At 40.5% G+C, this 26,907-nt stretch overlaps 1 protein-coding gene across 3 annotated transcripts in view; it reads right to left on the bottom strand.

The window, feature by feature from the left end:
• The window catches only part of myom3 (myomesin 3), a 68,215-nt gene that overhangs the window by 18,581 nt on the left and 22,727 nt on the right, over window positions 1-26,907 (bottom strand). For all 3 annotated transcript variants that reach the window (XR_003692759.1, XM_028580238.1, XM_028580237.1), the window contains exons 6-19: window positions 25,209-25,301; window positions 24,690-24,778; window positions 22,710-22,754; window positions 19,782-19,922; window positions 19,536-19,697; window positions 15,766-15,907; window positions 13,767-13,966; window positions 12,303-12,356; window positions 10,365-10,492; window positions 8,044-8,227; window positions 7,221-7,395; window positions 6,852-6,973; window positions 5,735-5,922; window positions 1,084-1,210 (exon numbers count right to left, since the gene is read on the bottom strand). Coding sequence is in view for 2 of the 3 variants with exons in the window: in XM_028580238.1 (XP_028436039.1) it covers window positions 1,084-1,210; window positions 5,735-5,922; window positions 6,852-6,973; window positions 7,221-7,395; window positions 8,044-8,227; window positions 10,365-10,492; window positions 12,303-12,356; window positions 13,767-13,966; window positions 15,766-15,907; window positions 19,536-19,697; window positions 19,782-19,922; window positions 22,710-22,754; window positions 24,690-24,778; window positions 25,209-25,301 (1,850 nt within the window). In the remaining variant the exon portion in view is untranslated. The remainder of the gene's footprint in view (window positions 1-1,083; window positions 1,211-5,734; window positions 5,923-6,851; window positions 6,974-7,220; window positions 7,396-8,043; window positions 8,228-10,364; window positions 10,493-12,302; window positions 12,357-13,766; window positions 13,967-15,765; window positions 15,908-19,535; window positions 19,698-19,781; window positions 19,923-22,709; window positions 22,755-24,689; window positions 24,779-25,208; window positions 25,302-26,907) is intronic.

Raw genomic sequence — 26,907 nt, 5'->3', positions numbered from 1 at the left:
GAGGGAAAAAAAGTATTTCATGATTATTTCTTAAGTGCTAGATTAACTGTTACTAAAAATACAGGTTGAATTGTAAAATATTTCATGTGACTCTTTCCTGAGTCCTGAAGGGGGAATCTGTTTTTGTGCCCTTTCAGAGCAGCTTGTTTCAAGACACAGCGCAGCCAGGGAAATAAAGAACAAGTCATTTTGTGTAAAAACCTTAAAAGACACAAATTATTATTCCACACAGAGCATTTGTATGTGTCTTAAACCATTAAAACATGTCTGGAAGGGATATTTCAATAATTATACCAGCAGTGAGAATTTGTTATTTTTATTATCAGTTGTCGCACATTTAGGTGTGTTCCACTTTCTGCATTGTTATGGAAAAACTCAGGAGCAGGTCGACTTTGTGTACGTAAAGAAGGTTCAGGAGACTTACACAGAAGCAGTTAATGAAATCTTGTTCGAGGAGACTTAAGATTAAACAGCACAGTTTAACCACAATGTGGTGTTGTGTAGTGCCATCCCAACTCTGAAGTTCCGGTCTTCCTGAAGGTGTATTTAAACTCATGCTGGACATACAAGATTATAGAATACCAAATACAGTCCTTCTTCACTCATCTATGCATGTGTGAAGATGCTAATGGATCATTTACAACAGCTATTCTTACCTACGTAACAAGTCACGTTGTAGGTACCCCACTTTCATCTGTGACAGTCTGGTTCAAAAACATCTTATCCAGTGTCTCTACTGCAGTTTCTGTGTATGTATGAATGTGAGTATTATGTGTATGTATGTACATGTGAATGTATGTGAATGTAACTTCCTCCCCTGACCTTTGCGGGATGTGAGCGCTGTCTGTGAGACAGCACTGTCTTATAATACAGCTGTGACGCCTCCCGTCATCTATGGAGACATAGAGTTGAACTACTACTCTGCCTGAGACAGGTTAGGACCTACTGCTGTTATGTTGGACACTGACCTGAATGAAACTTGGGGTACAACTGTCTTAACTTACACAGCATGAGTTCGTTAGCTGGAAATTCTACCAAGTGTACGAAATGATCTGAAAGTGAAGTGACATTTTCTCTCCTTACCTGGCTCTGGCATCGTCCACTTCTCACACAGGAAAGCTTCACTGGCTTCTGAGGGCTTCCCGACGCCAGCCATGTTGGCAGCAAACACACGGAATTGGTAGAAGTGTCCACTAGTCAGGTTGCAAACCTGTGGATTTACATCAGGCACAGAAAATCTGATTAACTCTGGTAAAATGATGTGTAATAGTGAAATAGTGTCCATAAGTCAAGCTAAAGACAAACAAGTGCAGACTACAGTATATACTAATTCTTTTTTTTTTTTTTTATAAGAAGACAAGTGGTTTGAAAATATGTTGTCTAAATCATGTTTTACATCTTACTTCAACAAAGGTCTTTAGTTGCACATTTAGGAAGTGGTTTTCTTTCTCTGGTCACTGATGTTGGCAGGTTCAAGAGCATTTAGTGGGAAAACAGATTGTGTGATTGAAGAATGACAATTTTCCATTAAATGGTTTGACAAAACGCTAAAATATTCTGGTGTAGAGATAATCCAACATGGGATGGTTACTTCATTTTGATGTGTTTACGTTTGTTAACTCAAAAGCCGGGAAGAGAAGGCCAGATGGACTTTATAATCTGTACATATTCTGAATTCTCCAGTATAATACAGTACATGTTTTCGGCTCAGTTGGCACATCATATAGGAGCAAAAGTTCCCTGGTTGTACAGTTACAACTCTCTAGACTCAAGCAGGGATTTAACAAGGCATTAGCTTTACTGCTGCTGCTGTCACTGCATTTTTTTGCTGAGCCCCCTAGACACTTTTGCTTTGGGAAGAGAAGCCTTATTGATCTGTTCATTGATCTTCCTATTCACAGACACTTAGACTTTAAGGCCCTTATCGCCTCCGTGAACAGTTGTGAACTTGTGCTGCTCCTCTTGGCTCTCACCCGGCAACTAATTGACACAACCAGAGGGAGCTTATTTCACAGTAATAGCAATCCCTATCTGAAAAACTATTTCCCCCACCTACCACCCCCTTCATTATCTATAGATCCTTCTCTAACCACATTTAGGTAGAATGACTACCTTCTTATCAGATCGATATACAGTCCACACTGAGAAATGCAAAGGTTGTCTGACAAAATAAGTGAAGGAAAGTACAGCTTTCATCCAGTAGATGGCGAACAGGCTGCATTTGATTCATTTGACACATATTTTTCAACTTCCAATGAGAAATCTAACTTTGTTTGGGATGCTTCATCATGACAAAATTAATCACAATAAAGCAATCAACTTTACTTGAGTAGGCTATGTCCATTTAAGGCTTCTTTTACTTTTACTCTACTACATTTCACAGGGAAATATTGTACTCTTTACTCCACTACAGCTGTAGTCGCAAGTTCCACTGCAGGTTAAGATTCTACATAAAGCTTATAAAATACAATGCATTGTCAAGACTAAAACCGTTGTTGCCAACATTTTTGGTTTGTAGTTCAGCCCCTTGTCATGATTCAGATGTGTAAGTTGTTAGCAGTTCCAAAGAAATATTTCTTTTCTAAACTTCTTTGATTTAAATAAACTGTTTGAGGAGAAAAGTGCACGTAAACTTATGAAGCACAACTTTTTTTCTCTTGTTCCCCATGAATGATCTCACAAAACCTCAGATTTATTTTGTGTCCTTATAGAGGACCGACCCTTAGGTTGACAACCACTGGACAAAACTACCTAACAACATGTAAAGTAGTTAAAACTAGCTCCACCTTGACCAACTGCAATAGGGAAATGCTGCTTATGCATTCATGCATTAGTATTAACAATCTAATAATGTGATATATTATAATATATCACGGATTTCTTTGTAGAATGAGTACTTTTACTTTTGATAAAAAAAGGACATTTTGCTGATAATACTTCTGTACTTTAAGTAGGATTTTAAATATACTTTTACTTGTAAAGGAGTATTGTTTACAGTGTTATATTGGTACTTTTACTTAAGCAAATGCTCTGTGTACTTCTAGACAGTTTATGGTAGAATTTCAATTCAAGGAGAGAAAAACACAAGAGGTTCACTTTGTTTTTTGATCTAATAAAGCACGATCGGTGACATGATCCTGACAGCTAAAATTGTGGAAGCTTTCATGGCAATGTCATTTACATTTACTGCACAACTTCTACCAAGAAAAGAAAAGTGGCACAAAATCAATATTCCAATTACTCTACTTTACATCCAGAAAGTCAGCAACCTGATTTAAATACCAGCATAAAACAGCTGTTGTGGGAAGTGGAAATTGCTCTTTCAGAGGATGTAAGGCTGTTGAAATTGTTCATTTAACCCAAAAGGGGGCGCTACATGTTCTCATCAGAGGGTTCCTTCTAGGAAAGGGGTCTCGGATCCCCAAGACTCTGCACTTAACAACGTGTAGGGCTAATCTTTGTATACAGTCATTTTCTTTCTAATTGGATTTGTCTGTGTAAAAACAACCACTCACTTATAACACATTTGCACAATGTCTAATTACTGAGTACCTGTAATCTCCCTGAGACAGGGTAAAGATTTAACTTTCCTCCAGGGCTCCATGGACACAGCTTGTTGCCTAGTGACACAGCCAATGTAGATAAGGGAGCTTGAGCCAATGTTTCCATTATTTTAAGGCCACTGCAGTACTAAATGAAGTGGTAAGTTAACATAATTAGGGTTTTGTTTCCATACTGTCAGTTAACAGAAAACACATTGTTGTACATTATGTGAAATGATATGAAAAAGGAAAAAAGTCTACACGTCGAAACAAGAGTCTCCAGCAGCTCTGCGAGGCTTTACTTAGGCACAGTGGTGCTTTACGCTAAATGCTAAAGTCGGCATGCTAACATGTTCATGATGACAACACCAACATGGTGATGTTTAGTAGATATAACTGTTATTATGTTCACAGTCTTAGTTTAGAGTATTATCATGCTAATATTTGCTAATTTGCACAAAACACAAAGAACAACTGAGACTGATGGGGAAATCATTAGCTTTGCAGGTATTTGGGTCATAAACTTTAAAGGTCCTATGACATGCTGCTTTTTGGATGCTTTTATATAGGCTTCTGTGGTCCCCTAATACAGTATCTGAAGTTTCTTTCCAGAAATTCAGCCTTGGTGCAGAATTACAGCCACTAGAGCCAGTCCCACAATGAGCTTTACTTAGGATGTGCCATTTCTGTGTAGCTTTAAATGCTATTGAAATGGAAATGTCATCTCGTCCAATTACTCATGACGCAGTCTCCCAGACAAATGTCAAGTGCCATCTCTTTCCTACTGACTTTACTCCCATCCACTGTCACCTGGAATACCTGGAGTGACTGATTTAACTAAGCTCGTTCAATGTCGGTTTCTGGTTACAACAAAATGAGGAGAAGAGAGGGGGGGCAAGGTGAGTAGGGGTGTGGCTTGACCAACTGCCACTTTGCAAGCCATGATGTCTGTCTCTTTCTCATTGGTGGTGTTGGTACACGATCTGTGCTGCCTGCACGATCCGTTCTGCACATGCGCAAGATGTTCGCACATGCGCAGATGATGATACTGTTTTGACACTGCACGATCTGTTCCACGCTAGCCTCCACCAGGAAGCTAACGTTAGTTTAGCTAACAGCTAATTCAGCTAACCGCTAGATTCAGTCTAAAATAACGTTAAGTCAAACTTAATGGGAAAAGCAGGCTAAAGCTAAATTGAGACTTTACAGTAATAACGATAAGTATTGAGTGATTGTATTTTAAATGAGCACAAGTAGTAAAGTAAACTGACGTAACAGCTGTTATATATGTTAACGTTTATTTTCAAGTTTTATTTTGAAGGTCTTTTAAAGTTTACCTGCTGTCTCACCTAGCGGTTACAATCAACTAGCGGTTAGCCGAATTAGCCGTTAGCTAAACTAACGTTAGCTTGCCTATGGAGGCTAACGGCAGACCGCTACAATCAGCTAGCGGTCAGCCGAATTAGCTGTTAGCTAAACTAACGTTAGCTTGCCTGTGGAGGCTGTCGACCGGAAGTGTGGAACAGATCGTGCAGTGTCGTAAATCCTTGTACAACAGCGCATGCGCGAACATTTTTCGCATGTGCAGAACGGATCATGCAGGCAGCACGGATCGTGTACCGACAGCTGGGCCAAATTCTCTGGGCGGGCAAAGCAGAGAAAGGGGAGGTAGCCTTTTCCCTTATGACGTCATATAGGGAAGATTCCAGATTGGCCCATCTGAGCTTTCATTTTCTCAAAGGCAGAGCAGGATACCCAGGGCTCGGTTTACACCTATCGCCATTTCTAGCCACTGGGGGACCATAGGCAGGATGGGGGAACTAATATTAATGTTAAAAAACCTCAAAGTGAAATTTTCATGCCATGGGACCTTTAATAAATTACTGGACAAATCAAACTTTTAACCTGATCCGTGCGGATCACCAAATTCATCAGGATACATCGTCTGGGAACGATGATTGTCCGTACAAAATTTGTCCAATAGCAAAAATCTCAACCTGTTGTTAACCCTAGAGGAAAAGTTAGAGGATCACCAACGTTATTAGGATTCATTCTCTGGGCACCATGAATGTCTATAACACAAAGTAGTGGACTTTTTTTTTTTTTTACCAAAGTAGTGGACTGACTGACTGACCGACATGCCGCGAGCATCACACTACACCATACTTGCATCGTGCTGGGGATTTACTGACTTTAAACTGCCTTTCTTTGGTGGGCTCAACGTTGACCTCTCTCCACGTATCCATGCCCTTTTCTCTCTGGTCCAGGTAGTATCCACGCACAGGGTCTCCCCCGTTACATGCGGGGCCCCTCCAACCCAACACCATCTCTGATTCAGTGCACAGCAGCAGGGCGATGGCAGAGGGAGCCGAGGGAACAGCTGGAGCAAGCAGAAGGAATTTAAACAGAATTATTTATTTTTTCATAGGTGATAGAAGAAGAGAAAATCTCAGCCAGCACCTATTCTTGCTAAATAGGCCAAGAAAAGCCAATAACTTCCAGGCAGACTACAACTGCAAATTCATAACTCTAGGCCCATATTGAGCATTCCTGAATGAGAATAAAATAAGAAAGAAATATTCAACTCATTCTATTTGATAAAACATGTATTCCTCACAAAGAATTGGACTGCAGCCATTTATCCTCAGGTAATGGCTGAGTGGCAGAGTAGATGTGAGAATACTCTGGTGAGTGAGAGGCAAGCAAAATGAGTCATCATTGTACTTTACTGCAGGCTGCAGAGAGCACATTATCTGAGCCTGCAACACTGCAAGTAACAAGGTTCAACAAGTGTGTCTCCACACAGCTACAGTATAAACCGACCATAATAAGAGAGAGGATTCATCTGATGCACAGTCATCTGATGAAGGCTACATAACCAAACATATGGAGACTGACATGTGGAAGGAGCACAATCTCAGTTGAATATGATGCCAGTAGCATTAGACAGGAGTTACGACATTATGAGCTGTTCTTGCCCACACTTGGTCTAAAATCTAATCTACTGCTACACAAAAATGTCTCTGATGTAAAGTACAGCATTTATCTATCCCTTTTCTTTATTGTGTTGGTGTTGGGTGGATCTAAGAATGCCAATGTCAAATCTTTATGAAACCTTTGACAAAAATGCACTGATTGATAGATTCAACATTGAAATATTAACTTTTATATAACCTGCTTCAAAGTAAACCACTGCAGGAGTTGCTTGATTAGTAAAATCATCAGAAAAGACTTAAAAAGTCCTTGAGTTTTGTCCTGAAAGAAATTTCGTGTTCACTATTTTGGGACCTGGCTCGCGGGTGCACTTACAAATGGCCGATTTGACGAGAATGGGACGAGACTCATCTGAATAGTTGCTGTTTCCTGCTCGGCTCACAGACTTCACCCTGAACACATATTCCCTTCGGTTCTTGAGGCCATGGACTGTAAATCTGAGGAGGAGAGATGAAGTTCAGACAGGTTGAATGGTCGGTCAAATCCTGGTCAACCATTACATCTTTAGCTCAATGCAATTACCTGGCTGTATTAATAGAAATATTTAGTGGAATTATTTTTTTAGCTGGATTCTTTATTTTGTTATTCAGACTAACGTTACACCAACTATTCTCCCTGCAGCCAACCAGAAACATGACAACAAAACCTTCTAAGACATTGTTTTAATATATATGTCTCCATTACCTGGTTTTGCTAACAGGCTTGTTGTTGACAGTCTTCCAGTCTTGTTTGCCACTTTCACTGTAGTACAGGTAGTAGCCCTGAATGTCGTCTTTTTCTTTGGGTTCTTTCCACTGGAGCAGCACCGAGGTGTCTGTGTCTCTGATGGCCATGACAGAGTGAGGTGGAGCTGGCACCGCTGATGGGAATCAGATGAAAAGCCATCAGGTTAAACTTTAGCTTCAATCATTGAATGGTAATTAAATAAAAGATAGAATCAAATCAACTCTTCCATGGATTTTGGAAAATTCACACAGAACTTGATAAGTGACTAAGTGATTTACTCAAGCACTGTACTTCAGTACAACTTTGAGTTGCTTGTATTTGAGTATTTCCACTGTACGCTGCTATTCTACTACATTTCAGTGATTTCCATCTCTTTACCACGCTACATTTATCTGACAACTATACTGTAGTTGCCAGCTACTTTAACATACAAAACATGTAATCCACGAACAAAATATGATGCATTGTTATAGATAAAACTTCCCATCAACATATAAAGTAGTTAAAATTAAAAATTAGAATGCTGCGTACATGTTAACAAATCAAATCATTATAATCATATATATAATAATGTTAATACTCTATAAGGGGCCATACTGTATCATGAGTCATTTTACTTTTGAAACTTTAAGCACATAATAGTATAAAATATTACAATACTTTTTCACTTGTACTTGGGTAAAATTTTGAGTACAGGGATTTTACTTGTAAATGAGTCTTTTTACACTTTAATATTGCTTATTTCACCAAAGTACAAAACGGTACATAGCACATTTCTCACCTTGTGGCTTTCCCAAGGAGATGGGTGCACTCGGCTCAGAAGGGTCGCTGACACCGTACTTGTTGATGGAGCGCACTCTGAAGCAGTACTGCTTGCCTTTGACCAGGTCAAACACCGGGAACCTGGGAGAGTTTACCATCATGTCCAGACTGGCCAGCTCCCAGCTGCTCTTCCCTACCAGGGACTGATCCATGTACAGCAAAAAAAGAAGAAAATAAAAAACAAAGACAATTTCAAAAGCACAATCTACATCCATTCCAAGGACATTATTCAGTCTCCTTCAATTATGCTGGAGGATTCAATCTGCCAAGACTGCCAAAAAGTCCCATAATTCATTCGGATTTTGTACAATCACTTATTCTGTAGTTAACTGCCGATTGCATAGTTTCGGAGTAAACCACTTTACGTGCAGACAAGGGGAAAGAGGAATAAAGATTGGCACATTGGTGTGATGTAGTCTCACATTGCCAGACCTTCTTCCACAGCACTGTGAAGGAGGGTCTGGCTAGTACACACAGCATTCCGAGATGGGAGAAAAACGTGCTCTGGTTTATTGCCATTTCTTTAAAACAAATCACAATCGTCATGGGCGGAGCAAAGCGCCGAGCCGAGCCACGGTGCCACTGCAAAATAGCCCCCTGGAAGTAACTTGTTTTGGTGGAACATGTGTCGTGTACATTCAAAGGTTGTTTTAGTCGTGCAACAGAAAACTCAGATTGGACAGATTGTCTAGCTTGCTGTCTGGATTTACCCTGCAGAGATCTGAAGAACAGTTAACCGTAGTCCTCATAAATTCACTGCAGTTTAAAATTAACACAACACAAAGAAAAGCATAAGGTAATGGACATCCGGTTGAAAAAGAGTGAAATCCGGGGCATTTTCCGGCGGCAACAGAGCAATCCCGGAAGTGGACCGTTGTGGCTATAGACTAGGTGTGATGTGATAGGCAAAAACTTCCAGGCAGAAATATTTGTACATTTTCACATATAGAAAGGCAGAAAAATGTGCAGATAGAGAGCCAAGCTATATATACAAAAAAAACAGGTAAATTGTGGATAACCACTGACTCATCTTGACATATTCTTCATCTAACCGTCTCTATTTTACTTTTCTGCTTTTCTCTGAGGATTTATCATTATTTTCTTCTCTAACTCCCTCCCTTCTCTAAGAAGGAAAAACCTAACAAAAGAAAACTAGTACGTAAAAGAGCTCAGTGATTATAAATTGCTTGCTCAAGGGTGAAAGGGATATTTGAATGTTCCCATCATTATATAAGCAGAAGTGAAGCAGCAGACTTTAGTAATTTCAGACGCTTTTGACAGATTTGACAGTTTTATTACCCTGGCAACTTATAAAAGTCCAATAAAAATCTATTTCCTGTGGCAGTTTTCGTGATTATTGGAGCTAGAAGCTGTGGGGTGTCTGGGTTGATATTGGAGAGCCAAAGCCGTTTATTGTTGTTAGGAACAGGTCAGTCCCCACACTTTGATATGTTGGAGGACAATGTTGTTATTTTTGGCATTCTTTGTGTTGGGGAGAAAAACTCAAAATTTTAAATGGTTTTTTTTTTATAGACATTACCTTGAATGCACCAAGTTAAAACTAGAATAAACTTTTGACTGATCTTGAAGCAAACAACACGTTCAGATCTCAGATCCAGGTAGTTTTAAATCAACAGTCAAAATAAAAGAAACTCTTTTAAGTGTGCAAGCAAGAAAATCAAACCGCAATGCCGAAGCGCAGGGCACGAAAGAGCAACATCAAGGTCTGCTGGCTTTTAATGAGTCCACAAATTCCCATTTAGACTGACACCACAGTGGTAGATAGAAGTGTGTGTGTGTGTGTGTGTGTGTGTGTGTGTGTGTGTGTGTGTGTGTGTGTGTGTGTGTGTGTGTGTGTGTGTGCGTTTGTATGTGTGCAGCAGTCAAGCCAGTATGTATGGCTCCTTTTTGGTCTATAATCTGCAACTGTGGTTGTGTTGTTTACCTACTACAGTACCGTACCAGTCAAAGAGACAGCTGTGTGTGTGTGTGTGTGTGTGTGTGTGTGTGTGTGTGTGTGTGTGTGTGTGCGTGTCTACTCTCATATTTCAGATGTCAATGCTTCCTTGAATGCATTCCTTGAATAATCAACTTCCACCAAAATAAATTGGAGTACTTATTTTAATCCAGTTTCAAATTTCTCTGCAAGTTGTCCTTTAGGATGAAATATGTTATGTTTAGGAAAGTGACAAAGGGTTAACTGTCATCAACCAAGATACCCAGAGTTATTGTAATAATGAACATTTGTGTGTCTATGTTGGTGTGGGAGTAAAGGCTGACCCGCTCCACGTAGAAGGTGAGCGGCTCCCTGCCTCTGGGTTCAGGCTCGGCCCAGCTCAGCACCACGTAGGTGTCGCTCACCTCGCAGGCGTGGACATTTGTAGGAGGGAAAGGAGCTTTGACCTGACCTACAGGGCAAAGAGAGGAGGAGGAGGAAGAGGAGGAGGAGGAAGAAAAATAGTCAGAATAAGGTCAGTGAGAATGAGATAATGGAGTCCAAAAATTACTGGTCTGCTGAGTCTTTTTTATGCTCTTTTTGTGTGAATTCACCAGACAACGCATTACATTTCCTAATGCAAATATTTTTTGCATCAGGAAATGTAATGCGTTGTCTGGTGAATTCACACAATGGGTGAGATTTACCTTGCTGCCCCAAATGTCACCTCCATTCCTAATACATTAGTATACCGGATAACATACAGTCAAATGGCTTAAGTCAGCACACTTTCAATGACTCTCCAAGTGACTTAAGGTCGATGGAAGTGTTCAGATTTAGTTAAAAGTCCTCATTTTTTGTGCCCGTATGTCTCTGTGTAAGTCTGGTCTCTTTGCCGTGAGTGCCGTAAAAGGGCCGATGCTGATCTGGTAGAAGCAGCAAGCCTGTGTGTGCGTGACTGTGTGTCTGTTTGTATTTTTTTATTAGTATGCTCTGCACTCAAGCACATTGGATTTGAAATCAATGTTGCATTGATGTTTCATTTTAAGGGTGAGGTGGTTGTTCACATCCACACTGGGCAAACGTATACAACTCATATCCCTTTTTATTTTAGGACAATGCAGCACGAGAATAATCCTAAACATGCAGCTAAAGAAACCAAGGAGATATTTAGGGCCAAAAAGTGAAAGCGTTTCTTTTTGACATAAAAAGTAATGCTGTGTATTTTTTTATATTATATTTAAAGGAATAGTTTGACATTTTGGTAAATACCCTTATTCGCTTTTTTTTCCCTGAGAGTTGGATGAGAAAACCAATACCACTCTCACGTCTGTATGTGACATATGAAGGTGGAGCCCGTTGGCGACTAGCTAAGGTTTGCGTTTATAAATAGTAAATATAAATAGTAGATAAATTGCAGCAAGTAACTTCTGGTTAAACCACAAAATGTCACTTTTACATTCCTGTTTATGTACTGGTTAACAAGATGAACATGTGTTAAAAAAGTTCAGGTAGGCGTTATTTTTAACTTCAGACAGAGCCAGGCTAGCTGCTTCCATCTGCATTCCAGTCTTCATGCTAAGCTAAGCTAATTGCCTCCTGGCTCTAGCTCCATACCTAATGCACTGACATAAGAGTGTAATTAGTAAAGTGTAAAGCAATAAGCATTTCAAAAGTGTGTAGGAAGTTATGTGTATTGCAAAATCAGTCCAAGTTTAATGGAAGAATAATCTCACAAGTTTGCTTAAATGTAACTTGAAAAAAGCTGCAGACAAACACACATCCGATGCTTTCTCTTTTTCTTTCACACCTGCATAAACACGTTCTGCTACATTAAGGAACCGGACAAAGGAAGTATGAATGCACAGCATTTGCTACATTTATTTTCTGGCTTCCTCCTCAAACACATCTTCATCCTCATCTCCCTTTATTTCTGTCTATGAGTTACATTGCCAAGGTTATCAACTCTCTTCACAGGCACTCGCACTACCTCGGGCCATTATGTGCATTAACCAGGACACCACCGGGGACTGCTCATTCTTTTCAAACCTGCAAATGGGGGAAATATTCATTGCCTCAGCCATACAATTACTGCAGCTCGTTGTTAAATATAATATGAAGATGCATTAAGCCACGAGCCCGAGGCAGCCTAAAGACGAGGAGACGGCACCCTGTGTGCCAGTAAAACATAGATGCTGTTTGAAATCAGGGCTGAAAATGTTAAAATGGCATCTTTTTATGACAAAATTATACATGGTGAAATAAAAATGTGGCATTCTCACCTTCGAGTTCATCTTTTGTAATGGTGATCGTCCTCCCTCTGTCTACTTTGACCACTGAGAAACGGGGGGGGGGGGGGAGAGAGAGAGAAAGAGGGAGAGAGAGATAGGTTGGGGGGCAGAGGGAATAAAGAAGGAAGTCATATCAGGGTAATGAAGTTATAGGAGAGCACATGATAACACTATTAGTGTTAATAGTAGAGGAGCAGCCACTGGTAAGAGAGCCAGAGACACAAAGAGGTGAGAGAGAGAGAGAGAGAGAGAGAGAGAGAGAGAGAGAGAGAGAGAGAGAGAGAGAGCAACATGCAAGGATGGAGAGCAGGCTGGAGGCAAGTCAACCTTCTGCCTGTCCTTCATCTGTGTTTAATGATCTGCAACATTTGACCAGAGCCCATCTGTCCCCCCTCTAACACACACACTAACAGACTCAATGATCTACGTTACATCTCCTCCGGTTGTTCTCATCCCTCCTTTGTATATAAAGTAGTTAACAAAACCTAAATGCCTTAAAAGTCATGTTTTAAGAAACAAAGTTCCATTCCAGGATGATATTAAGAAGCTGTCGCATTAACGTCTGCAAGAACCTTCCGGCTTTATAAAATGATATCCACATCTACAGTACACGCATCGGTTTTCTCTCTGATGGCCTTTGCAGGTGTAAACACAGCAACTGAGGCAGATGAGGTGAATAAACAGCAGGACTGATTCTCTGACACTGCGCTGATGCTCTTTGTAGAAGCAGATGCAAATAAGTCACATATTAAAGGAAACACCTGAATAAATGAGTGGAGAAACATAATGAAACCCATACAGAGCACAAGAGGTCACTGAATGGTTAGATTAGTGTGGAAATGATGTGAATCGTGTGCTATGGCCTTTACAGTCACCAGATCTCAAGGCAACTGAACACCTATGGAAGATTTTGGAGCGATATATATATATATCTTTTGTAAGAATGTCCCTCCAGTAGAGTAAAAGATACTTGGAGAATGAGAAGGGATTAACAGCAGGCCACGCTGCACTTTTACTACACCACATGTATTTATCTTCTCAGATGAGCTCACAAATGAATAGTTGATTATGAGCATTAATAATATAGACTGCAACTCAACCTCATTATGAACAGGTGTCTTGTAATGTAACATTACTGCAGGGGATAGTTGTGTGATTGCTACTTATTTTACTCACTTTGTATTAGGGAACTGGTAAAGTACAAGATGTTTTTAATAGCTTTTCTGATTGAAAAGCTTACGTGGTTACTTGATGATATTGCATACATTTCTCAAGAGTTCATGATCAGCATATGGATTTATTAGTTGTTATGATTACACATCTACAACCCAACAGTCAGGTTATGTTGTTTTTGCTTTAATTGTGTCACCAATTTGTGTTTTTCTAGCTGTTGTGTAGTGACATGTCACAGTCTTTTTATATGGCAATTTGACTGTCAGAGTGTGTAATGTTTACCCATGGTCCTGGTGTGTTCCAGGGGATCTGCAGTGAGGACGGGCTCTGTAGCCATGGAGGGACGCCCTGCTCCAGCCTGGTTAACAGCACGAACTCTGAACTGGTACAGAGTTCCTTCCTTTAGCCCACACACTGGGTAGTAGCACATTTTCTGAATATGCACATTGCAGCGCACCCACTTACCATGACCGAGGTCATATCTGAGAGAGAGAGAGAGAGAGAGAGAGAGAGAGAGAGAGAGAGAGAGAGAAATAAGAGGGAAACAAAGAACAAAATACATAAGGTTTGAACAACTTAATGTGCAGTCTGCAGGGTGTAACATTATAAAAAAAACAATTTCAAAGGATTTTAGGCTGCACAACTAAACATGTAAGCCAGTAAATATCCCCCCAAGACCCATAATTGTGACCAGAGACCATCATGCAAAATATAATGGGCTACCAAATGCCGTAAAACCTGATTTTAAAATAGAATGCGAGCTCAGATTATACAACATCGATAACAAATTGTTGCCATTTGCAATAAACAAAGACAGAAAGGAGTGCAGTTTTCTGACCATGAGGAGGTTGCTAGGGAACTGGGAGATATCTTACATTTTCCATCCTTACCCAAAAGCCAAAACCTTCAGGAGCATTTCACAAAAACACACACTAATGAACAATCTTTTGCTCTACACACACACACCACACCACACACCACACACACACACACACACACACACACACACACACACACACACACACACACACACACACACACACACACACACACACACACGATTGATTGGTGTTGGTAATAAGTGCAGCACCTGTTCTCCTGCCGGAGTCTTTGACTCTGCTGTCAACATAGTGTCGAGGGCTGATAATTACCATGTATACCATCTATCTCATGTGAACTCTGCCAAATGGATACAACACCACTGCTGGCCACCACCACTGCCATCTTTATCTAGCCCAATCCAATTTCCTCACCAGCAGCACGCAGAGAAAGATGAGGTTCAGCAGGATAGTCTTACTGTAGGTCTATTGTTGACTTGTAATACAGGAAATGGCTTTAAATACAAACAAAAATAAGACTTTCTATGGAGATTCAATCAATGTGAGTTTACTGTAAGAGATCTTCTGAATATTTCTGGCAAGGGAAAATCCACTTAAGTCAAAAAACTTTATATCAATACACCCAACTGAATTTTAATTGGCCATATGTAATGAAAACCAGCAGAAAACAACTGTTTTAGCTATTTCTCTGTTTTAGCTAAAAATGCCATAAAATCTATAGTTCCAGCTACTCACTTTAAAAGGATAGCCTATGCTGCTTTTCTTTGTCTAATTTGACAGCAAAGTATATCTTTGGGTTTTTGGACAACTGATTGGACAAAATTTGAATGTTTTTTATGTACTGTAAGCTTGGGAATTTTTCACTATTTTTTGACATTTTACACAGAAAATGTTTTGTTGGTTAATTGAGAAAATAAGATGAATTGACCATAAAACTAATCATACGTTGTTTATATTACTATTGATTATTAGATTTGAGATTTGCCCTTTTTAAATAACATTTTTATTTCACTTCTCTGCTGATTCTAACCCTCGTCAATCATTTTCCAGATGTTACAGAAGCTGTCACTGGTCTGTATTCACACGTGTAGATATAATGGCATGTTTGATACATATTCTGAGCCGCAATAAGCTCGATAATCAGACTTAATTGCCATAGAAGTGAAGAAGAGAAGTCCTTAAAATTCTCAGCAAAATGGAAATTTGAACATTTGAATCAGTCATTGATAACTGGGGGAACTCTTGTCTGCTGACGAAGGTCGTGCAATCAAATACTCCATAACAGCTACTAAGTGGACCTTGTGGTGGGATTGTTAACTATTGTTTCCAAGTTCAAGCATGAAATTACAATCTCACCGTCATTTTGTTTCACTTCAATCACTTGAATAAAAAAAAAAATAAAAAATGTAATGATGTAAGCTGTGATTTAAGCCAATCCTTACCTTTCCACATAATAACCTTCTACAGCTGAGGCTCCATCAGCACTAGGTGGCTGCCAGGTAAGGAAGACGTAGTCCTTGTTGATGTCTGATACCTGGACGCCCAGAGGAGAGGCGGGGCCTCCCACCACTGCAGCTGATGCATCTGCAGCATGAAGAGGAGAGAGTTGGTTAGAGGAGGAAAAAAAACTGAGGAAGATGGAGAGACTGGATCAATGGAAGAAAATAAGCAAAAATGAGGAATTAGACAGATAGAAGATGGATATTAGTCTAAAGTTGATTGGGGGCAAAAAAGGATTGAAAGAAAAAGATTAGATAGAAAAATGAGTAGATGATATAAGAAAGGATTATTTGAGTATGAGTATTCTAGCTCATCCACATTATGTGGGCCAGAGAGTGAAACGTTGAGGCTAAGGCTGGAGGAAGTAACATATTAACAGAATCAACATATTCTATAGAATCACTACCAGCATGTGATAAGACAGAGGGGAAGGGAGAAAAAGAAATGAGAAAATTATGCTAAGCGGATTGAAGTGATCAGATGTGTTCCCAGACCTTCTCTTCTGGCTGGGAATAGATGCTTCTTAAAAAAAAAGATTCAACATCAGGCACATCTCTTTCCTGTTTTTAAATTTGAATGCTGGTCCTCCATTCCCTCCCGTTTCCTCCTCTCTCATTTGTCTTTGCTCTCCTGTAATGCCTATTTGTAATGCAAATATGATGGATGAATAAAGGAGAAAACCCACAAGCAAGGAAGTTTGCTGATTCACTAATAAGTACCTCCAGCTCTGGTAGAAAACCTTTTTTAGATTATTTTTTTTAATTGACAGGATAGCTTGAAGACAAGAAAGGGGGGGAAAGACGGGGGACGACATGTGGCAATGGGGGCGCGGGTCGGATTTGTACCCAGGCCGCTGCCAAGGACTCAGCCTACACGGGGCATACACTCTACTGGGTTAGCTAGAGGTCGATCCGAAAAGCTTCTTAAAGGGATAATTCAGAGATTTAGCATTAAGCTTTGTATCAGCAGAAACACGGTTTATTTTCGAATGACCGTGCTTCCCTCCCTCATGTCCCCCTGAGACGAGAGATCTCTGTATTGTGGGTCTGGAAAAAATCTTCCGATAACGTAAAACAACGATCTTTGCGTCATCAGAAGATTTTTTGCCCAGATGAAATGGACTACAGCCAGTAGTAGGAGCTACTTCCGCATGTTTTCAACCCGCCCATAGGGGGTTGGACTGTCGTCTTTACACGAAGCTTTCCGAAGCAAAACGAGCGTCAGCCATCTTGAACTGGCTTTTCAGCAGAAAACTTTTACAACAATTATGTGCATTCAAACTACCGCACATGCGTACCACCGAGATACATTGGTACAGAATGGAGAATATGAAGGAAACTATTACAGATGGAATACTCGACACACTGTGCGAGCTTCGCCTGCCATGGAGACCAGCACCTCAGCCTGCGGTGTCGCTCTATACCGCTAGCCAGTAAGGTGACCTCCTCAGCGGTGAAACGCCAAACGAGGGCTGGATGGGGCTGGACTATGAGCTAGCTAGGTGGAAAGCTAATGCTAAGCCGGCCACCTGTTCCATCAATCCTGCTTGCAAGTGTCCACTCAATAGACAACAAACTGGACTACATCCAACTTCAATGAAACTCCCAACGCGAGTTCAGAGACTGCTGTGTTTTTGTTGTTGTGGAAACATGGCTGAACAACAGTGTACCGGACTATCCAGCTACCAGGCCTGCTGCTCTGTTGCCGGGTAAGACTAGTGGAGGTGGGCTGTGTTAACACGGACTGGTGCTTATATCCAACTAACTGCTGGTGAAGTTTGTGACTGTTAAATGCCGACCATTATACATTCCACGCAAATTTATGGCTGTTTTTATACTCAGTGTTTACAGCCCACCAAGCGCTAATGCTAGTAAACGTTAGCTGAACTTTACGGAGCCTATACATGTGTGTGTACTAAATGTAGCCTGTTTTGTATGTCGTTTTTATATAATGTTGTTTTTATATATATTTTAAATGTGTAACACCACTTGAGCCACGGTGAAACGTTGTTTCGTTTATGGTTGAAATGACAATAAAACACACTTGAGTTGAGTTGACTGTCTCACTGTCTGTCTGTCTGTAAACAGTAGGCGTGGCTTGGGAGTAGACTCGAAAGCAGCGAAGCAAGTGCATTCTGGGATTTGGTGTCTTTCATCCACATCAGCCAAAAACACATTTTCTGGCTTTCTCGGCCTAGAAGCCACCAATTTCTAAAATTTGTTGTCATTTCTTCTACATAAGTGATCCAATTTAAAGATATATTCATCTTTCCAATGGTGAAATATCCCTTTAATAAGAAAGAGAGACCTGAGCTAAGATTTTAAAAGAACTTTTCAAAAAGAGTCATCTGTGTGTGTTTGGACTGGTACGTGTTAATCTTTGATGTATAGTTGCTCACCAAGTTCACGAATGATTCAGTGTACATCATACTGAGACTGTGGCAGTTAAGGTGCAATGCATCCAGAGCACTGGAATTACATTGAAAGACGCCAAAGCTCCTTGCAGAGCTGCCCAGATACATTTGAAATGTTTGATGAGTCAAGTGGGAGTTGTTCACTGGTTTATTTGCATGCGGCAAACAATGTACAAGAGAAAATAGCAGTCTGTGAAGAATATATAGTTTCATTGAACAGAGTTAACAAGCCCTCTAAAGCAGAACAGCTTGATTGATGGAACAATTTCCCTGTATGAATCAGGCTAGCTTGCTGACAAGAAATGAAAGTAGCACCAAAATCTGGTGAATACAAATAGTGTTTTGAGTAAAGGTTTCAGTCACAACACCATTTATCCAGCTTGGAACATGAAATGATGATTCCATCCTCCAAAAATAGGGGTATTTTTTATGCAAAGGTCTTGAGGTCTCTCCAATGCATTTCTCAGGTTTTCAAACACAAACGGGATCACTTCAGAATGAAGCATATAATTTGAAACACAGGTTGGCAGGCTGTTTAGAGACACCATTCAGTATTTGAGTGGTTTCTGATGTGATCTGGTGTGACAGCTATTTACATGCCTGCCCAAGAGCAGATGTATACATTATAAAGGACATCATAAAAGTAGTAGTTTCACATTTGGGGGTGTCTGTGATGACAAGTCAAAGATCACGGCCAAGAAATATTCTGTCACATAACCCCCCTGTACAACCACAACTTTTACACAAACAAGATATAACATTGTTTATAATAATGTTAATTAGTGAGCTTTAGAGGGCCTCGTAGGGGAATTTTGTTGGACAGAGCCAAGCTAGCTGTTCCCACTGTTTTCAGTCTTTGTGCTAAGCTAAGCTAAACTTACTGACAGATTGATATTGATCTTCTTATCTAACTCTTGGCAAGAAAGGGGATATGCATATTTTCCTAAATGGTGAACTTCTCCTGAAATGTTGACAAAACAATCTCAACACAAGGTCCCTTTATTAGCCTTCTCCAGGGCTTTCAACCATCTCACCAAGTTGAACTATTATTTGAAAGGCTTAAGATTGAACCTTTATGCTTAACACCCTAAACATTTTATGGTGAAATGCAATGCATACCAATACATTTTGTTATATATATTTTTTTATAATTGTATTATAATGATAAAAACACTTGATTGACCTGATGTCTGAGAAATTTTTTTATAATTAGACCTTTTAAAACTACATGATAAAGGACCAACGATACATGCAGTACTTACAAAAAAAAAAAAAAAACACTTTCATGTTGGTCCTCACCTTTGACGTAGACGAAAGCACTGTGTTCCTCGATATTATCCCAGGTCCTCAGTCGGGCAGTGTAAACACCTTCATGATCCTTCTGTGCAACCTTTAAAGTGATGGAGGCCTTGTTGTCGACTGTCTTAATCTCCAAAGTGCTAGACTGATGCAGCTGGATGCCTAGAGAATTAAATAAAATAACTGACAAACCTAAAGCACACATTTAAATTGTAAAACATTTGGCTCATTTTCAACAATACTTACCATCTCTGAACCAGCTGACATCCTGCTGGAAGGGCAGCAGAGCTGAGGTGAAGGTACATTTTAGGGTGAGGCTGTCACCCTCCTTCACCCATGTTGGGGGAAAGGTGTTGCCAAACTGGGCTTCTTGCTCAAGCTTCAAGGCTAGGGGAGAGGGGAAGAGCAAAGATGGAGGAGGAGGTGAAGTGATGAGGAGGAAAGGAGAGATAAAGGGTAAGGAAGGGAGACGATGTAGAAGTAGAAGAAAGACAGCATGAGTAAATAGGAGGAGAACTGGCTGACAAATTGGTAAGGTAAAAGAAAAGTAAAAAGAAGGGTTTTGAAAGAGAAATTAAAAAGGAGAAAAGCACTTTTCATCAATGCACACACAGTCGCTTTCTTTACTGGTGCTGGGCAAAAATAAAATTAATTTAAAAAAATAGGTCCAATCCACTACAAAGGAAAGAAGCATGACCAATAAAGAGGAGAGGAATCAGGAAGTAGAGGATGTGCATGAGATAAGTGGCAGGCAGGAAGAAGTATGCTGATTCTTGATAAGAGATAAGAGCTGCTTCCATCATCTCTCCAGCTGTGTCACCAAACCTGGCTCTCATGTCTCTATACCATCGTTTGTGTGCTATGACATCAGTTTTTCACTTTTCTCTGCAAGCTAGCTTCCTCAGTTTCTCTCACTAGTGACAGGGAGTGAAACTGAACAAAGCAATTTAGAGGGTCTTAATTAACTCAAAAGACCATCTTATGCTGACTTGCATAGCCATAATAGACAAAAACCCTCTGCTTCATCCAAGGGTGCAAAGAGACAGAAAGAGTGAGGAAAAGCATCCCCTCCCCTGTAACTGAATAAGTGACAATTATTTTTTAAAGTGAATAATTCCTGACAGGTCCCTCCTTCAGCTGCCATTCTCTTACTTGTGAAAGCACTGAAGCAATACAATCTGGAAGTGAGAGATATGTGTGCCACGAGGTCTTGTCCAATCCCATTCTCAGGGATGCATCTGAGAGACTGGGACATGTTTCTTGTAATGATCTTGCTCTGCTCAGCAGCCCAGGAATGTGCGTATAGCATCATCAAAAACACACCGCTTTGGACCAAGCGTGTTTTTATTTTTATTTTTTTATAAATAATATAACATTTTCTTAATGCCTGTAGTGTGCCATCTGTACTGTACGGTGTTGAGATAAACAACGGCAGTATGTTTTTCATGTAAGCATACTCCTATGGATGTATGTACCTTTGATTCACATCATTCAAACCTTTCCATAGTGTAATGATGATTATGATAAATTCACCACAGTTGCGCTTCTGTTTATTGAGTGATTCATGTTGGAAAATATGATGTGCTTCACATAATCAAGTATCAGTTACATAAAAATGGCAGCATGCAATTCTTCAGCACATGCACGCAGCAAGGAGGCCCCACTGCCATTACATGGCGATGAAGGTTCATTCAAAATGATTGCCTCTTAATTTTTGACTGTGGGGAGACTGTATTGCATTGTATTGTACCTACACATTACTTTGCAAAATAGTTAACAGTAGAGTAAAAAAAGACATCCTTGCATAAGGAATGATGACTTGTATCTGTAATTGTCCATATGAGATGTGTGTACTGTTGGTTGACTTTACTTTGGCAGTTTTTTCGGCTCTTTAAAATCATTTCGTAGTAAAATAAAAATGGCAGGGATAGGTCTTTCTCTTACTCTTAAGCCAGTCCATAATTTGCATTTTTAAAGTTTGTCTACAATCTACTTATGACTTAAGTCCAAATATAAGAATAATAGAATTAACTTTATTTTAAGGGAACATTTTTAAATATCTTTGTCTGTTGGTACTTTCTTGTATCGTGCTTCACAAACAAATGTCACTGCTGATATGTGGGAACCTTGATGTGACAGAGGACGACAGCTTTGCAAAGGAGTCCAACAGGACAAGCAACACAAGTGGTCAAAGAATCATCCACCTTTGTCCGCTTATCCGGGGTCGGGTCGCGGGGGGCAGCAGCTCTAGCAGGGGACCCCAAATTTCCCTTTCCTGAGCCACATTAACCAGCTCCCTCTGGGAGATCCCAAGGCGTTCCCAGGCCAGGTTGGAGATATAATCCCTCCAGCTAGTCCTGGGTCTTCCCCGAGGCCTCCTCCCAGTTGGACGTGCCTGGAACACCTCCCTAGGGAGGCGCCCAGGGGGCATCCTTACCAGATGCCCGAATGCCGAGATTTAGTGACACTAAAACACTGTCATGCTACTTCTGCCTTTGCTTCTGATAAACAAATAGTTGATGATAAACAACATAATTCGCATTGCAACAAGAGGCCCTTTTTAGGTAAACAGGTTACTTTAGGTATGTGAACAAACAGTCAATGCTGTTGTTTTTCTGGTGATAGTCTCTTCATTCTAGGCAAAATACCATCATAGCACTCATTTGCTTGCCTGATCAGATACTGAGCATATACAGTATGCACGGAACAGGCTGAAGATGTCATGATCCCCACACATAGTGGAGCCTAATCTAGGCCAAAGAGTGCCACAGCCAATATGAGATGCTCCACAGCTTGGAGCAAAACGAAGTAAATCCCCTGCTGTCCCTGAAATGAAATATACATGACTGTCGTTTTTGCTCAACTGGAAGCAAGTCTTTTTTTATCCCTGCAGCAACTATCCCACAAATAGTCTTAGTTACATCCAAGGACACGCACACCCACTCAGAAACAGAAACTCCCATGACAAACAAACATTGTCAATGCGTTGCTCCATTTCAGTGTATCAATATCTTTTTTTATGAGGTGCAGCATGGACAGCAGAGCAGAATGCTGTAACACATTCTTCAAAGCTAACCCAGCCCTCCCTCGTTTACTGGTGGAGGGAAGAACTTCAAAGGGTGGCAGAGAAAATGAAAGGGGACACTTTTCATTAGGCCCTGGTGTGAAACTTACCGGGGGTCTGCGAGTGCTCTGAACCAGCCACGGCTCCTTGATATGCTGAATCGCAGGGCGGCAGAGCAGGACAGATTGGAGAAAGGCAGGAAGGGTCAGAGACGGAGACAGAAAAAGAAAGACAGATGTGAGATAGAGAAACACAGCGGACAAATCAAACTTGGCAAATTGTCACATCTAATATTCCCTTTAACCTATTTTTAACAACCGAAGAAAGCGTGTGAATTGTAGATGACAAGCAGAAGTCTGGATTCTTCAAAAATGTAATTTCGTAAAATATTCTAGCTTCTTCTCGTTACACAAAGTATATCATTACTATAGCAGTAGGAAGGCCGGACGTTGAAGCACCTGTGGGAACAATTCGGCCCGATTGGAGGACAAAATGGAAGGAATCAGTGGAGTTTCTGCCCACTAAATTAGCAGCTAGCTAATTAGCTAATGTGACAGGTGTTGCTGGTCCCCAGCACTCCCGTTTCCACCGGTCGCTTGTACCGCCCGTGTATGCTAGCTACACCTTAAATAATATACAGCGTTTCCCAGACTGCTTAAAAGCGCTCATATGTGATGTTATCAGGACAAAGACAGGTTGGAAGATACTGTCAAGACATTATGCTGCATATTGTTTCTACGGTTTTGACTCAACATCCAGGAGCCACGTACGCTTCACAAACAGATGGCCTAACGTTATCTGCTGAGAGAGACCCCAGCAGAAATCACTGACGGATATCCTGAGACGCTTCAAATCCAACACTGGCTAACTTCAACGAATAGTGAGTAACAAAACGTTACGCTTTATTTATTGGCTGTTTAACGAATCTGTTTGTAACCTCGCAATCAGCTGCATCTCCGTTTTTGGATTCATGTCAACATTTGTTGCTGTCAATATCGTTGAGTTGTGCATGACACATAAGCCTAACGTGTGTGTTTTGCTCTGTGCTGTGTTGCTTGTTTCTGGGCTTGTTGTGTATTCGTTTTGCTGTTTGGTTATTCCTTCATGTCCAACTGTCTACCTGTCTGTAAACCTTGTTTTATTTTTTATTTTTAAATGTATCATATAAAATGCAATGTTATATGTAGCATGTATAACATAATTTAGATTATACATAACTGACATTACATATATAACCTGGTTTTAAATTTGTTTTGTTATCTACAAGTATCAGGAATAACAATTTTCCATTCACACACAAGTTACAGTATTCAGTGATTCAGGTGCTTTTGACCATGAAAGATTACCATTACTGAGCCTTAAAGCTGTGTTTTATTTATTTAAAATTCAATTTTACTTATAGTATCAAATAATAACAAGAGTTGTCTCAAGACACTTAGATAGTGTAGGTCTAGACCACACTCTGTAATTTACAAATACCCAACAATTCCAGTAATTCCCCCAAGAAGGTACTGCAGAGCGTTGCACGGTGTAGCAGGGCATAGCAGGGCGCGGAGCAGGACCACGGCGACAGCTGCAACCATGATTTAGGTGCCACGCTAATCCAAGGAAAACCATCACTTTACAGTTATCTCCTAACAGTTGCTGTTTAAATTCAGCTTTGCTCCTCTCAGTTGTTCTGGCAGCCTTTTTTCCATCCAAAGTAAGGTGTGTGTGTGTGTGTGTGTGTGTGTGTGTGTGTGTGTGTGTGTGTGTGTGTGTGTGTGTGTGTGTGTGTGTGTGTGTGTGTGTGTGTGTGTGAAATACAGTTGATGATGATGCTGACCAGTGTATCTTTTCGAAGAGCGGAAAGGTGTGTGGAGCAAGTTTGAATGGTGTAAATCCTGAAGCGTAGATTCTCTTATACAGCCTTTAATCTTACACCTGCTGCTTCTCAGATGATTTAACGGATATCCTACCTCAGTGACCCATAACCAGTTTAAAGCCTGCAACAGAACTCTTGTTTTTCAGTCCTTGTATTGTAACCCATCTTTGTATTATCCGTAATGGTTTTCCAAGGTGGAGCTAATATGAAACAGGAAACTACTCACAGTTCACCAGAAGTGTTCCAAATGTCATAGCTTCCCCCAGGAGACTCTTGGCTACCACTTTATACTCGCCAGCATCATCAGGAGAGCACCTAAGGATATAGAAATGTATTTATCTGGGGCTGAAATAAAAATGTATCTGTAGTGTTAAAAATATGTGCTTTAATGGCACATTTTTTAGCAGTAGCATACTTTACTACATTGTATATACATTGAATACTAAATTGTGATGGCTGATAAATGAATCCCAAATACAGCATATAGAAAGAGAGATGTGGTGCCTTACCATCAGACCACTCATCTTAATTAACTCTTAATTCTTAGGTAATCGAGCAGATTTACAAATCAGCACCAGCATTAATTTCTCAGTTTGACAGCTATGTTTTATCTCATAACATGAATCTATGGCCAGGTTTGCTATCCACACATGCCCCATCTTACTCACCCATGCCTCAAACTCATACTACAGTTTTCTGCATGGAGATTTTCAGCCTTAATTGGGGATTTAAGCTGGTGACCTACCTTCTGATCTCCAGTGAGTTTAGACCAAATGTTTGTTGAAGACTGTAATTCCATGGTTGGTCAGACATTTTCAGTGGCACACCATCCTTATACCTGAGGAAAGGAAGGTAGAAATAGATCTAAGTGTGTGTTTTGAATATCAAAGGAAAAAGTGAACAATGGGCTAGATGGTTTATGTTTCTGCCAGCTGATTACTTAATGCACGTCTTTCACTTAGGGATGGGAGATATTGACAAAAATGAATATCTCAGTATTTTTTTTCGATATCGATATTCAGACGATATTTTTGAAATCCTTCTAGAAGATTAAAGAAGCCCTGTTCGGTGGTTCTCTTGGGAAAATGTACAAGCAAGATGAAATCATAACAATAAACAAAGGGCTCTGTTCTGTAACATATTACACACAACCATGTCCTTATTGGAAGCAGTCCTGGAGCTGGGACAGGGCCGGGTCAGACTAGGTTCTGATAGTCTTCTACTTGGCTCTAGTCCTTCTGACCGGGATTTATGCTGGGATCAGGACTTGGATGTGGTCTGACTGGCCCAGGTGAGGGAGAGGTGCAGTTCTGTATGCTTTCTTGATGTTAGAGTATACATGGTCTAGTGTGTTCTTCCCTCTAGTAACACAATCTACATGCTGGGAGAAAGCTGGAAGGGAACAGACTTTAAGGACGCCTTGTAAAAGTCCCCTGTATCCCGTATCCAGGTGATCGCGCTGCAGTTTTGCACTATGGTTAGCAGTGAACCAAACTTTTGCTAACGTTAGCATCGGGGGCTATGTAGACGGCAGTGTGCTGTTTTTATAGTAAATAAAATGGTCAGTATATTACCAATAGGGCTCCAGGTGAGCAGTGCTGGGCAACGATCCTGCAGTTGGTACTCCATTCATTGTGCACAAAAATGCAGTCCTCCGCCCTCTGGTTATTTTCTCATTCTGCCGGTAGATAGCTAGCTCGGCATGCTAGCGCCGACCTGGAGGGCTCGGTCAGGCTATGTCCTCCGGGATGTTATGAGCCGCCTGGAAGGCTCTCGTAACGTCTGTGTTGTATCGTGGTCCTGTATTGATTAGTTCAGTGTAGCTGTACGTACTTGTATAAATATACACCGACAGGAGAGCCGCTGCACAATCGTGCGCCGCCATCTTTGTTGACATGAGTGAACGTCATAACGCACAGGTAAGAACTAGTAGCAGCTTACTCTCTTGCGGGATGATCGTGATTTTGTACAAAAAATACAGTCAAACTCCTACAGTATTAAAATCGCTAAATATAATTGTTTAGAAGGTTATAGTGTGCGTTATTTGTTTTCTCTTTAACTTCATTCAGCTCTTTTCATGTTTGGGGGTTCGGATTGTACAAATTATTAAATATTCGATATCCCAATTTTGCATATCGTCCAGACAACAATTTGGATATTATATTATAAACGATATATCGCCCACCTCTACTTTCACTAATCAAATGTTAGTTTGGCTGAATCTATAACAGCCAGAGGGGCTCCTCTGATCTCTCATTCTGTCTTATGCTGGGCACTGTTGAGGGCAGCTCATTGGGCTCGATGGGTCCCATATGGGAAGGTGAAACCCACGAGCTTCAAGTTATCTGGATCTCAGCGTATGTTCATGAATACTGAGCACACTCGGTCTATTCATCAGCTAGTCTCACAGCAGCTCAAGTATCAAGGTTGACAGGTTGGCACGT

This window comes from Perca flavescens, chromosome 6 (genome assembly GCF_004354835.1).
Source record: "Perca flavescens isolate YP-PL-M2 chromosome 6, PFLA_1.0, whole genome shotgun sequence".
NCBI lineage: Eukaryota > Metazoa > Chordata > Actinopteri > Perciformes > Percidae > Perca > Perca flavescens.
This window is presented reverse-complemented; position numbering and strand designations above follow the sequence as displayed.